Source organism: Phyllostomus hastatus, unplaced genomic scaffold (assembly GCF_019186645.2).
Source record: "Phyllostomus hastatus isolate PE091 unplaced genomic scaffold, TTU_PhHast_1.1 phas_scaffold_585, whole genome shotgun sequence".
In the NCBI taxonomy this organism is placed as follows: domain Eukaryota; kingdom Metazoa; phylum Chordata; class Mammalia; order Chiroptera; family Phyllostomidae; genus Phyllostomus; species Phyllostomus hastatus.
In genome coordinates, this window is record NW_025334037.1 from 13751339 (window position 1) to 13767473 (window position 16135).

A 16135-nucleotide genomic window follows, 5' to 3' on the forward strand; every position below is an offset into this window, starting at 1 on the left:
ATCATAAATGCTTGCCAGAGTGCTCAAAATGTTTATGAGTTTATAAATGTAATTTTTTATCTTAGTCCTTCCTTGGTAAGCTGTTCTTCCTTTGGTAACAAGAATGTATTCAGGAAGATTTCTCACTCTGCCTTCAAAAGATTTCTCACCCTGACATGAGATATTGGAGTTTTACCAGGGGCTACTGGCATGTTTTGACACTTAATTAAAATATTTTTCATTGATGAACATAAAATAACCATTTGTAAAATGGAAAGAGATCCTGGGCAGGGACAAGATTAGACAAAGTACTATTCTTGACAAACTTGGATCTCGGAAGCTGTCATCTATATTCGATACAGTCTTAAAACAGGCAGACAAGAGGGGAAGTTTTAGTGGAAAAACATCATTATCTAAACATATGTTGAACAGTATTATTAAGAGTCATCTGTGATGCTGTGTGTTCCCAGGTCACCACTACTTAATGTGGTTGCCATGGCCCTGCATACCCCAACGCAATTTGCTAGGACTCTTCGGTGACTTAAAATCATTCTATTCAAACTGGACTATACAAGACTTCACTTTAGTACTCATTTTATTTTTTGATTACTGTTCACTCTCTATCTGCAATCACTTGCACAAGTATCTGGGGCAGTAGACACAAAAAAAGAAATTTGGTGAATATAGATGCCTCTCTGTTTCCTCAGCGTGTAGATCTCAGTAGCCTCTACAGTAGGTGTGTGTGTGTACCACTGAGTTATAATAATCCAGTTCTCATGAGATGTAATTTGTTTGCATTTTTGTTTATTGACATATTTTTTTATTTTCAATATAGGGAGACACTTATTCAGGACTGCTCTAGGCAGCTCAGGGCAGTATTAGCTAAAAAATACGCAGTGATTTAATGCTCTTCTGAATCCTTCACAGAATTACAACCTTGTGTTCTGCTCTTAAACAGGGATGCATTACAAATGATTTGCATCAGTAAATCAGCAGAGCCAATTTGTCTGCCTTTCAAAGCTAATGTCCGGACCACACCTACATTTTGTTTTTTGTTCTACTTCTTTAAGTGATGAATTACCTATGACTGTTTTGCCAGCTTTAAAATAGGATAACCATTAAATAAAGATGCAGCTTTTACTTGCTAAGAATGACACCAGCTAGTCCAGCTGTGGCCCTGAGATCACTGATGTCTCTTTTTAAAGTGCCTGCATCTTCTGTGCTGCCTGCTGTCCTCCTCCTCTGCTCATAGCCCTCAGGGACTGTGGCTCACTGGCTGACCATCAGATGCCCAAGGCCCTGCCATCTGGCCTCCTCAGGGCATTTCCTCTTCTCTTTCCAACATCAGAAGTCCTGCCACCTTGTCTCAAGTCTTACACCAGGCCAGGGACAATAAACCCAAATTAGGTTTAATATGAGGTAAGGTTTAATGGCTTCTCATAGCCACATGTTTGACAAAGCTTTAAAAGTATTTTTTAAGCTATACAGTAACAACTGAAAAACTGTTAATAAACATAACCATATTTTAATGTGTGTTAGAAGAAATGACCACACTTAACAGATTCTATTTAGGTTAACATGATTTTTGCAAAGGCTATTGCAAAAGGCTATTTTTAAAGGAAAAATGCAATAAAAAATAAAAGACATGGTCTATGGCTGTGGCAATATACAAATATATATATAAACAATTTGAGAAACAGTGCCACATTGTACCTTGTCTAGTCACTTCCCAGATGACAGCTGTCATTTATCTAGCGCTTAAGAAGTCTGGCACTTATGCCAGTTATTTTAAACACACCAGCCACCATCTTCACAATTTTTGAGGGGAAGTAAATAGGCCTATTATTACCATTTTATAAATAAAGATGTTGAAATATTAAGTATTGTAACACGAGATAAGAAGTAGAAGTAGGTTGTTAACTCTGGTGCCCTAACTACATGCCATGTTGTCTCCACAAAAATTGAAGAAATTTAAATGCCTCTACTTAGCTCGGTTTCTAACATGAGGCCTTCTGTGCTGGTTGTTCATAGTTTCCAAAAGGAAAGATGGACATGGAAATGTCTGTGACCTTCACTAATGCCCCTTTTTCATATAAATTCAAATGGCTACACTGTTAGTTTGGCTGTGGGGCTTCCATAGTGTCCAGAGGGTTTGCAGTAAGAGGTGCAACCCCTTCTGCAAAGCCTTGCCGGGGGAGCTTCGTTCCAGAGGCAGGTGTTCTCAGAACTGGGAGGATTCTGCAACTGTCTGACCTGGAAGTTCCTAGCCTGGTGTCCAGGAACTCTGCAGAGCTCTCACGTGAGCTCCCAGGGGTCCGTGAACTCTCTGAAATGGTAAACGTGGTTATATTGATAGGTGTGTATGTTTTTTTTTCTTGGAATATTGCCTATTACCAGAACAGGATTAAAAGCCACTGGTTCTGTCCTGACCCGCTCTCCTGCAGTTTAAGAAATTAAACAATCACCACTGGAGAAGCTCATACAATACAAATAGCCAGGGCCATAATCTTGAATGACACTCGTGGGGATCTCATTGAGTTTGTTTTTCTCTCTATATCTTCATGAAGCATCTAACTTTTAACAAGAGTAATTCTAGAACTGAAAAAACTAAACTTCTGGCTAGACATTAATATTTCATTGTATATGCAATGCCAATTTTCCAAAGTTTCCAACATGACCTGTTATATTTTTACGATGAGCAGATTATTTGTAGCCAATGTGATAAGGGTCTCTGCTTTATGATTTTAGCAAAAATAGTTGTTTGATAATCATTCTTCCTCTTGTTTGATCTCAAGTGTTTCTTGTCTTGTTGACAGAGTTTTTAGGGAGAAGGAAGAGGAACATAGGACTGCTGGTTCTTAAACATTTTCCGCAACTGTAAGGAGCACAGTCTAGGGCTCATCTTTTCTGCAGGAGCCAATCCATTTCTCATCAGATCAAACCCATTTTGATGTGGGGGTTATGGGAGACTTTATTCTCAGTTTTCATGGAGTAGGTGATTAATGATAAACACCTAAAAGTTTAATATAGTTTTCCCTGAATCACATGTGAATTACACAAATTTCTATGTATGGTCAAGGACATAAAGGATGATACTGAGAAGCTATCATCTCCAGTGCCAGAAACATTGATACTGTAATCTGAGGGTCTGCCAATTCAAAATGAATATTCAAATGAAAAAGTAGCCTTTGGCCAGAGTAATATTCTGGGTAATTCCTGTGTTTCAGAGATATTTTTCTATGTTCTATATTTTTGACTTGACATTTTTATTTGTATTTATAGAAGTGCAGATGAAGTCAACCTACCCTGGTAGAATTTGAGCTTTCTGTGTTGAACTTCTTCTTTACAGGCATTTACCTGCTGTTTATATTGTTGAAGCTAGGGCCAAAGTACTTGACTACTCTTCAAGTATTCTTACTGCTGAGTTACCCTAAAAATATCTTGGGCAGACTGGGCTATTTGGCTCACCCTTGGCACCCCGCCCCCAGGAAAGTGCTAATGGAAAGTCCATATTTACAGGATGTGTTCATGTCCTTGTAGGTGAAAGCTACCTAAGTGCTCAGGTATGTAGCTTGCCTGTCCATTTCTGATATCTGCCTTGGTCTTCACTATCTTGTGAATTCTTTGATAATTTTTAATATTTTGCTTTGCATAATTTTTTACTGTTCATGGGAAAGATTGACCTGAATAACTAGAAATAGCACTTCATTTTTTAGGCATGTAGTCATTGGATTTGTGAGATTACCAATATTTTAAATTGGTTTCTTAAACACATGTTGGAAATCATCGTGTGCCCCTTTACAATAAACTCTTTTGTTTTGAGAGCTCTGTGAAAGCAAGTATGGCATTCATGTTAATGTTGTAAGTCATTGCACTAATGTTACAAGTAATAAACGTGGCATTCAAGCAGTCTTATTTTTCAAAACTCTGTACAAAGTTCATTGTCTCAAACTCCTTTATAATAAAAATGTCATTTAACTTTGTTCTGCATTTAAAATTTTATCTTCTAGTCTAAAAATTGTTATTTTCAAACTTTAAGTAAATTCTTAAACATATTTTCTTTGTATTTCCAACTGAACACAGCGCAAGTGCAGAATAACTTCAGGCTGGGTTTAAGTAGAGTTTACATAAAACGTTGTCTTACATGGTTGACGTAGAACTTGACAGAGTTCACCTCTCTTCATTTGTTCCTAAAGATGCCCCTCAGACCTCACAGAGTCTTTTTTCGATTACACCAGTGATCATATTACACCTGTGATGTAATATGTCCAGGTTAATGTCTCTGATAAGCTTATTTTATCATAGTTCATATTTTTAATGAGGACTTAGGTACAAGTAGAGTTGACTGAAGGTAGTATACTGTTGGGTGGCTATGATTAAAGTCAGAGTTTTGACTGTTTAAAGGTCTTTGACTGCAATAACTATAGTGTGTGTGTGCCACTTAATGTTTCAGTGTTTATCTCATTTAATTCTTAAAATGTTCATGCAAAGTTATTGTCCCCATTATATGGGTGAGGAAACTGAGGCTTAAATTGTAAGTAAGATTTTAACTGCTAAACAAATATACAATCCCAGATTGTTGATTTCAAATGTCAACAGCAATGTTGATCTTTAAATTCTTATTATGAATATTTTAGGCAAATTGAAAACTGTATTATTAGATTATATTAGCTGTAACAAGCTATGTCCAGCACTGAGATTTACTGGGTGTGAATTGCTTGTCATAATTGTTTCAAAATAAATTATCGCACATAAAATTGAATACTCTTATAAAATATTCCCTGATCCTTTTCCTCTTTGTCTCAGCAAAATTACCCACTGTTCTGATTTTGATGATTAGTTTTCTTACTAATATTCTTATACACTCACTACATATGGTATATCCTTAAACAATTGGGGGCATCATTTTGCAGGTTTTTAAACTGTGAAGAATATCTGGTGTATTTTATATTGCTATTTAAAAAGTTAACCCCTTGAGGGATGGCTACGTAAGCAGATACATCATGCTCCATTGCATGACTCCAAAACAAACGGCATTGAATGGGTCTCCACAGTTTATGCACTTTCTGGTTGGTGTGGAGTTTGTTTCTAATCCTCTTCTGTTCTAGATAACACAACAGTGTTTTCTCATTTGTTAAATGTCTATTAATACCATCACATTTTTTCTAATACATTATTTGCTTGCTTTATTGATTAAGAGGAGTTATTTATTTATTTTGGGGACTAATCATTTGTTAGCTGTATTTATGACAAGTATCTTCTTGCTAAAGCTTCTTTTTAAAGAAGAAGACTTTCTTGTATAGAAGTTTTATTTGAATGTAGTCATATTTATCAGTTTTACCTGCATTACTGGTGGTGGTGTTTTTTTTTTCCTAGTTAAGAACAAACACATAAAGAACAAACACATAAACAAACTACTTTTCTACCAAAGTCATAAAAACATCCTTCTATATTTTATTCTAAAATCTTAATTTTTTTTCTTTTCATATTTATCTTTAGTTCTTTTTTTCTTTTTTGTGTATTGTGTCTAGTTTTTCCATGAAAATATCTGATTTACTTAGCACCACTAACTGAATAGTATGCCCTATTCATGAACAGTACATGGATTTGTAATTCCATCTCAGTTTCACACATGTAGGTCTTTTCCTGGGATCTCTCTTCTGCTTCTTATATTGTCTACTTCCACATGAATACATTGCTGCATCAATTACAGTACAATTATAGTACATAATGATGTTTTAAAGGATAAGCCCACTTATATAGTTCTTTCAGAATTTTTCCTATGAAAAAACTTTTATCTTTTACATAAATATTAGAATTAGCTTGTTAAGTTATATATATACACATAAAACTGTTGAGATTTTACTTTAAATTATATCAACTTTATAGGATGAATGTGATATTTATAATAATGAGTATTCCTGTGATGAATAGATGCTTTTACATGGATTGTAGGCAAGTTTATCCATGATTTTCTTTTTTTGATCTGTTTAAGAACTATTCACCTACGATCAGGGACGGGAAGGGGATAATGGCATAAGGAAGGGGAAGGGTCAAGAGAAGGAACATGTATAAAGGACCCATGGACAAAGACAGGTTCAGGGGGAACACTGAAAGTGGAAAGTGGGGTTTGGGTAAGGCAGGGGAGAGTAATGGGGGGAAAATAAGGACAACTGTAATTTAACAACAATAAAGAGAATTTAAAAATAATAAAAAAAGAACTATTCACCAATTCTGAGTTATGTTAGCTTCTACAAGCAGTATTTTGTGCATTTCATAATTAATAATTTATCTAATTGATTTATAGAGCTTTACTGAGATAAAATCCACATACCATACAATTCATTACCCATTTAATGTATACAATTCAATATGTTTCCAGTTTGCACAAAGTTATGCCGCCATTAACACAATATGATTTTAAAGCATTTTGTCTCCCCTAAATGAAATCCTGTACCCATTAGCAATTTCTTCTACCTCCAGTTAATTTCTATTCCACCCACCCCTCCTCCAGCCCTGAAATGTAATTAAATCTATATTCTTTCTCTATGTATTTGCCTATTACTGAATTTAATATAAATAAATTATATGAAGTCTTTAGTACTAGATTCTCTCATCTAGTATATTTTCAATGTTCATCTATAGTGTAGTATGTGTGAATATTTAATTAGTTTTTAGCTGTCCATCACCTTAACCACTTGGCCACCTCATCCCTAATTACTTTTTAATGTCAACCAATGTTTTATTGTATGGATATACTGCATTTTTTTATGTGTTCATAGGATAGACATTGTATTGCTCCTTTTTTTTACTATTATGCATAATGCTGTTATGAATGTTCATGTACAAGTTTTTCTGTACGCACGTGTTCTCATTTTTCCTGGATGTATACATTGGAAATTCCTATGTGACCATCTGCTGACATCATTTTCAAATTTTATGGTTGGCAATACATACCATCAGTTACTTTCTTTATATACCTAAGTATTACATTGGTGATATGGTAACTCTATGTTTAACATTATGAGTCATCGCCAAACTGTTTACAAAGCTTCTGTACCATTTTACAGCTCCACTAGTAATGTGTGAGTGTCCAGGGTCTCCACATCCATGCCAGTGCTGACTCAATTTTGTCTTTTTGATTTTACCCATCACAGTGGGTGTGAAACACTATCTCCCTAATAATTTTCACTATTTTGAGAAACCTTGAATGTGCTTGTTGGTCACGTGTGTATCCTTTTGATGAAATCTCTGTTCAAACCTTTACTTACTATTAACTGAGCTATTTGTGTTTCTGTTATTTGTATATTGTGGATATAGTCCCTAATCAAATATGTGTTTTTTAAGTATTTATTTTTCATTCTGTGATTTGCCTTTTATTGATAGTACTTTTTGGAAGCACAAACATGTTTAATTTTTATATAGTCCTAGTTATCTTTTGTTGTTGTTGTTATTTGCGCTATTAGTTTTATATCTGAAATCATTACCTAACCCTGGGTCCCAAAAACTTACTTAAAATCTTATAGTTTAATAATTTTGCAGTTTTTTTTTCTGTTACATTTAGGTCCATGATTCATTTTGAGGAAATTGTGGTGTGTGGTTTAAGTAGGGATCCAACTTCTTTTGCACATGAATATATGTACAGTTGTGCATTGTATTTTTGAAAAGGCTCTTTTTGTAATTGAATTTTCTTAGCAATCTTGTTGAAAGGCAATTGACCATAGATGTATATGTTTATTACTGAACTAAAATTAATGTTTGTATAAAGTCCAAAGAAGTCAAACTAATTTATATATGTATATATACATATACATATGTATATATCTAGTTTATCTGAACAGCATAATTTAGTAAAGAGACCATATTTTAGCTTTAGATATTTTCTTCTTCTCATTGAATGTTATTTTTTTGGCTTATTACTTATATGTCTTATTTTTAAACTTATAAGTATGTTTTCATTACTGTTATTTTTTGGTTTGGGTTTTTAGTTCTGCCCAGAGCAGTGACACTATCAACTTGCCTGCATGTTTTCTGGTTTTCTGCCTTTTTACATAACCTGGCAACTAGAATTTTAGATGTCTTCCTGCTCATTTCTCTATGAATTTCAAAATACATGTGTTTTATTTGATCAACCATTTCTAGGTGTTTTATGGCAGGAGTGTTTTGGTGTGCTGTTGCCATGTTGCTGGACTCATAACCCTGCTTTTGCTTTTATGCTCTGCCCCTCACACTTCATGCACATTTTATCAGGGAGATTTTTCCATCTGTGCATTTTCCCCTCCAGGCTTTATTTCGGTGGTCATAAAAGAATGCCACATGCCAAAGTATGCGCTTTGTATTCCAGTTGATACGTGAAATTTGATAACATTGAGTTAGAGCAGAGACTGCTCTTTATTTTGGAATAAGAGAAGCCCTTGTCGCCTGTTTTCTCCTTCATGATGTTAAAGGTGCTTACTCAGGCAGGAGTAAAACATCTCAATTGTCGCTCCCAGTTTTCCCTGAAAAGACCTTTGGGGAACTTCAGAGAGTGAATTCAGCTGCCAGATATTTATGTGAGCATCATTCTTTACAGACATAAAAACCCTCACCAGGGTTAGTTGAATGATTTGAAAGATCTTAGAAAACAGCCTCTGGAGAAACACGTGGGGAAAAGAAGAGCATCATGGAATGCCAGAGCGACAAGGGCCTTTACTTGCATTAGCACCTACACTGCTTCGTGGCAGGGAAATTGAACAATGGAGAGGAAAGCTTTGTTGTCTAAAGAGACTTTAGCTGAGATAGAACCAGGAGTTAAAAAAAAAAAAAAAAAACAGGTCCCTTCATTTCCTTCTTTTTTTCTTTCTTATTTCCCCTGTTCTGACATTTTCCAAACTGGTAAATAATCCCCCAGTAGTTCTAGTGAGGATTTTGGTGAATGAGACCATAAGCCTTCCTTTCCTCATACAGTATTCCATGAGATCTCTTTTCTAAACCAACCTTTTAATCTTTCAAACCAGTCCTTTGATTTTATATAATTCATGAACCTTACCATGATAGACAGACTCTGGGATGGCCTAAATGATTCGTGCCTCCTGCTATTTAGACTGCCTTCTTTCACTTGGCAGCTCAGTTATTTTTAAAGCTCTTAAAATTTTAATATGATGTGTTTTAAAAAGCTGTGAAAGTCTCAATGTTGTGAAGTTATCAAGCGATAGGAAGAACAGGCATCTTAAGTTCTACTCATTCCCAAGTGTCTCTATTCCTCTAAAAGCCTTCTTCCTGGGAGAGTGAAACTCAAGAATGAGATGGAGGTTGAGATTGGCATAAGGTCTGGAATGCTTCTGGTGCTTTGTTACTGCTTTGCTTTCAATATATGCTATTTTGAAACTATGTCTTGGAGCAAATAGTTTTGCCTTGTAAATTACATATCCTACAAGCAGGTGAGACTGCAGGATCCTTTTGCACCTGCCTCTAGGTCAAGGGAGGGGGTAATGGTTTTTTTCTTCCTGTGCATTCATTCCCCCAAAGCTTAAGCACTGAGAGGCACATCCCTGCATCTTCAAAACCTCATTCCTTCATCTGGGAGCTGCACAGAACCACAAAGCTTGCATGTCCACTGAGTGTCAAGTAAAAGCAAGATGAAGTAAATCACCATGGAAATCCCAGGTAGGACAGGTTGCTCTTAGGCTACTACCGGAGAAGAAGCTCTTTTCTGGTTTTGGAATTCTGTTTTCAGCCTAAGTTGTTGTGCCAAAGAACAATCAATCAGCGACTTCACTCTCTTCTTTGCCCCAAGCCCCATGTCCACCATTACCTTGCTGGGCCTCTGAGGGAGCCTGCTCTGGTTCTATGACAAGGCACTAATTGGCTTCTTTTGTGATGGACTGTTTTGTGAATCTGAAAACAGTTTTATTTTTCAATGTCAGTGTGGCATTATTGCCTGCTGAATAGTAAGCAGAACACATTGTGGAGGACTTGTGAAGATGTCATGGAGTTATGAAGCAGGGGAAACTTAAGTACTACTGGTAGAGATTTAAATTGATTTAGAATGCTTGTCATTACCTACTGACGTTGAAAGCAAGCATTTCCTGTGAATCGGCAATTTTTCTCCTAGGTGACAGACTTGATACAAATGGATGCACATGTATATTGTAAGATGCACACATATGTGATTATTATAGCTTTATATGTAATAACCAATACTGGAAATAGCCCAGATATATAATACAATTAGTGGAAAGCATAAATAAGGTTTTGTTGTACTCATATGATAAAACAACGAAAAAGTGACCTACAAATATATAAAATTTAAGAGTAGATTTCATGATCATAATATTACATGAAAACAGCCAGACACAAAATATTAGTCATTTTATATTTACATGTACATAATATTTGATAGCAGACAGAACTAAATATAGTGTTTAAAGATACAACCTTTGGTGATAAAACTAAGAAGGTAGGAAAGCGGTCCCTTACATGATAGGATTATGATTACCTTAGGGGAGGGAGATGCAGAGAGCTTCACGATTATGAGAGAGGGCTTCTGTAGGAGCGGGTGAAGTTCTGTTCCTTGACTTAAGTAAAAGTTATCATATAGCTCTCCACATGTCAGGAAAGTTTTTGGATCTGAAGAATACCTTTATGGGAAAAATGGAGTAAAGAGTTGGTGCAGAGGTTCAAGTAGTTTGATGGAAAATATGAAGCAAGAAGGCCAATATCTACAGTGGCCAAGAACATGGAAACTGGAGTCCAAATAGGACTTAAGTCCTGGCTCTTCAGTGATCTTGGGCAAGATACTGGTAAAACCCCTTCTCTCAGGAGACTATCATGAAAATCTGGTGATCACTAATGCTGATTTTATTAAAGTTAGAGCAAATAAGGATACGACATGGATAGTCTTAGTAGTGTTTTTTTAAAAGGTCAAGTAAGGAAAGAGTTCTCAAACAGTTCTAGGACCTGGTCTGAGAGATTTTCAGTTAAGTCTCACAAAGCAGAATTTCAGTAGAAAATGAGGCAGTCTGTGCAAAAGAGCAGACTCGAGTGAGCATAGCGAGGTTGGGGCCTTCACGCAGTGGTGTTAAGTGTACTGTTTTAACTGGATCACTGTCTAATGTTCTGGGAGCAAGTATTTCTTGGAGCAGGCAGCTCAGGGATTATTGTTTGGTTTAGTGTCATTGAACATAGATTTAGGAAAACTATTTCTGGCCTAAATATTGTTTAATATAGAAAATAATGTTTGTTTCAGTTCTCAGCACTTATATTTTTAAGCCATAGTATCTGTATCTTTGAAATGCAAGTTGTGTGTATTAAATAAGTTAAAACATAAACCACTTATGTCTGGGCCTGATGTTGAGTAAATACTCAACATAGGTTAGCTGAACTTATGTTTTACAAAGCTATATAGAATAACATGTGCATTTAGATGCCAGCATCAGAGAACCCATGTTCTGGTATTAGATTTCCTAATTTCAAATCGTGTTCCATTACTTCCTAGCTTGTCTCCTCCAATAGACTGACAATTTTTTAAATCATCTTTCCGTATCGTAGAATATAAAAACACATTTTTTTTGATATTGGATTGCCATTATCCAAAGAAGTGACTGAAACCCAAACTGTGTGCTTGTCTCACCCACACTATTAACAATCATTGTTTTCTTTGCAGAATGACATGAATTACATAGCATCCAGTGGACTTCTATTTAAAGATGGCAAAAAGCGGATTGATTACATTCTGGTTTATAGGAAGTCAAATATACAATATGACAAGAGAAACACATTTGAAAAAAACCTGAGAGCAGAAGGCTTGATGTTGGAAAAGGAGGTAGGTGTTTTAATAACATTAACTATGTTATATAATATGCTGGAAGGGAGATGATCTTTTATATTTTAATATGAAAAGTATGTCGCACATGGCTTTACAAAGTGGATAGGTATTTTCTCCCAAATGTAGAAGAAATACATACTATGCGTAGTCCCACTTAAATGTGTATTCTTTTTTTACTCTACATTTCTGTAAATTTAAATGTTTTTCAAAGTGCATAACTATCTTAGTATGTTTTAAATTGAAGAAGGAATAATTATACCACTGTAAAGTACAAAACCCTATGAAAAGAAAAAGATAATATTGAAAGAAGAGAGTTTGCCACACTGTTAGTATTGGGGTTTTAATATTGGAAAAATGAGTGACTGTCTTCCTAATCCTTTTTCTTTTATGCTTTTTTAAAAACTGTTTTTAGAACAGTTTTAGGATCACAGCACAACTGAGATGAAGGTACAAGGATTTGTACATACCCTGGCCCCTTTCACATGTGATGCTTCCCCCACTATCAACATCTCCTACCAAAGCAGTACATGTGTCACTGCTGGTAAACCTACATTGACCTGTCATTATCACTCAGAGTCCATAGTTTACATTAATGTTCCTTTTTAAAGTTCTACATGCTCTGGCTTTGGACATGTGTGAAAAATGGATCCACATTGCAGGATCATACAGAGCACTTTAGTGCTCTAAAAATTGTTTGTGTTCACCTGGACATCCCTCCAATATCCCCCACTTTGGGTCTTTTGCTTTCTGCATAGTTTTGCCTTTATCAGAGTGTCATATAATGGAATCACAGTGTGTATAGAGTTTGCAGATTGGCATTTCTCACAGTGAAGTATCCATTTAAGTTTTGTAGCTCCTTTCTTTTTAGTGTGGAATAATATTTTATTGTGTGGATATACGACAGTTTATTTACCTGTTATGTACTGAAGGACACCTTGGTTGCTTACATGTTTTGCAAATTATGAAGAAAGCATCTATTGTACATCCTATGGGTAAATACCAAGGATTGCATTTCTGGATGATATGATGAGAGTCAGTTTTGTAAAAAACATCCAAACTGCCTTCCAGGATGGCTACACCACTTTGCATTTCCTCCAGCAATGAGTGAGAGTTCCTGTTGCTTCACATCCTTAGCAGCACTGGCTGTTGTCAGTATCCTGGTTGTTGGCCTTTGTGATGGTTGTGTAATGGTGTTTTATTTTATTTTAATTATTTAATTTATTTATTTTATATTTTATTTTATTTTACATTTTATTTTATTTTAATATAGTTTAGTTTAGTTTTCCTGATGACAAATGATGTGGATCAAATATTCATATGGCTATTAGTCATCTATGTATCTTCTTTGATAAGGTGACTGTTAAGGTCTTTGGCCCATTTATTAATTGGGTTGTTTGTTTTTTTTATTATTGAGTTTTAAGAGTTCTTCATATATTTTGGATGACAATCTTTTATCAGATGTGTCTTATGCAAATATTTTCTCCCAGCTCTGTGGCTTGTGTTCTCATTCTCGACTTTGTATTTTTCAGAGCAGAAGGTTTAATTTTAATGAAGTCCAGTGTTATAATTATTTCTTTAATGAATAGTGCACTTGGTGTTGTATCTTAAAAGACATTATCATACCCAAGGTCATACAAGTATTTTCCTGTTTTTTTTCCCCTAGGCGTTTTACAGTTTTTTACTTTACAGTTAATTCTATGATCTATTTTTACTAAATTTTTGTGAGAAGTGTAAGGTCTATGGCTAGATTCATTTTCTTTTTGCTTGCAGATTTCCAGCTGTTCTACAGCCATTTGTTTAAAAGACTGTTTTTACTCCATTGTATTACCTTTGTTCCTTTGTTAAAGATCAGTTGACTTTTATAAGTCAGGTTGATATTATGCAGGTCTGTTCCTGGGCTCACTATTCTGTTGCATTGATCTACTTGTCTATTTATTCACCAATACCTCTCCTGTAGCTTTAGAGTAACTCTTGAAATCAGGTAATGGTCAGTCCACTGAGAGGAAAAAAAAACTAAATAAGCTGTTGGAGGAACCTCTAAATTATAACCAATGATAGTTAATGGTTTTCTTATAAAAATGGTACAGAGCAGGCAAAAAAAAAGCTTTGATAGTTTATTTGTTTAAATATTTAGATAATTGTCTAATATTCTTATCAATGAATAGAGTACCCACCAATATTTAAGTAACATTAGAACCCCCTCCTTTCTTTCCCCACAGAACATTTCCTGCTATTAGTTTTCTGAGGAATATACATTAGGAAATGTAGAAAAACAAACATAGTTTTAGTTATTAAAATAATTTTAAAATGCATAAAATAACAATCATGCAATGCCTTGAAACTGTTCAAGGTGAGGATTTATTCACATGTAACCTATAGTTACAGAATTGGTTAAATGGATTTCTGATCTCAAATTCTATTGACTCCTTTATTGTGATTCCTTTTTTATGCCTCTTCCAGGATTTTTAATCCAGAATATCCATATCACTGGTAATCAAGAAATATTTATTGGAAAATTTATTAACTAAGTCTTTTGATGGGCTTTTCTTCATTTATTTTCCTTGTAATTTCTTCCCTATACCACAAGAATCAATTACTTCCTCATTTGTTTCCAGAGCAGTTTATAAACACATTCTATTAAAATACTGGTAGTTGTTTTGCTCAAATATCTCCAGTTATTTGTTATTTCTGCAATTTGGACTGGTATCGTGCCAGCTGTTGGGGATCCAATGAGTAAAGTAGACCATGTACCTGCCTTCACTTAACTCCCAGTCTGTGTAGAAGTCAGTCATGAAAACTAACTAATCAGCTCATAGTCATTATCCACTTTTCTTGGCAAAATGTCTAGATTCTCTTTTAAGTCTTCCTTTCCCTTATCCCTCTAGATTCTCCACGCCCCCCCCCCCCGCCCCGCCAATAATCCTGAGTGTCATTCATCTCAAAGGGGTTCTGTTCTGCTTTTAAAAAGAAATCCATTCATTCCGGAAGTTTTGCTCTTTAGTCTCTGCTGAAAGATGTATGTTTGTTCTGTTTGTGGGTTTTTTTTTTCTGTTTTTGGTCTAGACTGGCTCTCAGCAAGCCAGTGTCCACATGTATAACACTGTCCCTGAATTCTGGGTTCAACAAATATGGTTCTATCAATTCACATTCACATTTTATTATTGAAGATAAACTATAGATACTTGATGGTGATTTGGATATGGTAGGAAAGAAAAGGAAATCTTAAGGATAACATGGGTTTCTGGCTTGAGTCATTTCTTTGTTCATTCAACAAGCATAAGTGAGGCACCCATGCATGCGGTATTCTGGGGATGAATAGGAACTATGATAAGAATGTGCCATGTTTTCATGGAAGGAGAATAAACATGAACAGATAAGGAAAATGACATAGTGAAGGGCATTACTCAATAATTCAAACAGAATGTTATATAGGGAGTGTGACTAGGTAGCTACGTTAGCACGTGTGATCTGAAAGAAAGTGATATCAATGGGGAGGAGTACACCATGGGAAGACAAAGGGGCCAAATGCCATCTGCAGAAGAAATACCTGATATAAAACTACCGTTGACTAGGAGAGTGCTAATCTGTGGAGAAGTTTGGATGGGATTATGGAAATGAAAACCATAAACTAGTAACTGAGGTAACTTTGAGAGATACAAGTAGAAATGTTTGAAATTTCTGCCTAGAACTCAAGTGAGGAATCTGAACTGAAAGTAAATATAGATGGTAATAGAAGTTATTTATTAATTTATTAGGACAAAAGTTGCTATAGGGGTGAGGGGGAAAAATGAGCCCTAGAATAAGCCTGTAAAACATAGAAGAGGAGAAAAGTCACTTGAGGAGCTGGAAGTAGGTAGGAAAAGGAAAAGATGAGGAGTCACAGGGAAGAAGAGTGGTTGTCTGGGTAAATTACTACTGAAAAGTCTAGTAAGACAAGGAAGAGGCCTATTCCATTGGACAACATGGAGATCTTTGGTAAAAGCAATGGAATCATTTCTCTAGGGCTTGCAAGCTAGATTGTCATTAGTAGAAGAGTGAGCAAATAATGAAAAAAATAGAGGCATCTACAAATACCATCAACTTGCTTGTCTGTAAATGGGAAGAAGAAAAGCAATAGCTAATGAGGGAAAAGAGATCTTGACAAATTTTGCTTAATTTCCTTCCTGTCTGCCTTCCTCCCTTCTTGCCTCCCTCCCACCTTCCCTCCCTCCCTCCTTCCCTTCTTCCCTCTCTCCCTCCCTTTCTGTCTCTGTCTCCAGGAAAGAAAGATGGAAGGAGGGAAACAGGGAGAGAAGGGAAAGGAGAAAAATTGAGGAAACAGAAAACAGATGAGATAAAAAAAATTTAAAG

At 35.5% G+C, this 16135-nt stretch overlaps 1 protein-coding gene across 2 annotated transcripts in view; it reads left to right on the forward strand.

Moving 5' to 3' along the window:
- The window catches only part of ANO3 (anoctamin 3), a 288737-nt gene that overhangs the window by 179579 nt on the left and 93023 nt on the right, over window positions 1-16135 (forward strand). For both annotated transcript variants that reach the window (XM_045825477.1, XM_045825478.1), the window contains one exon: window positions 11624-11782. In XM_045825477.1, coding sequence (XP_045681433.1) covers window positions 11624-11782 — 159 coding nt within the window. The remainder of the gene's footprint in view (window positions 1-11623; window positions 11783-16135) is intronic.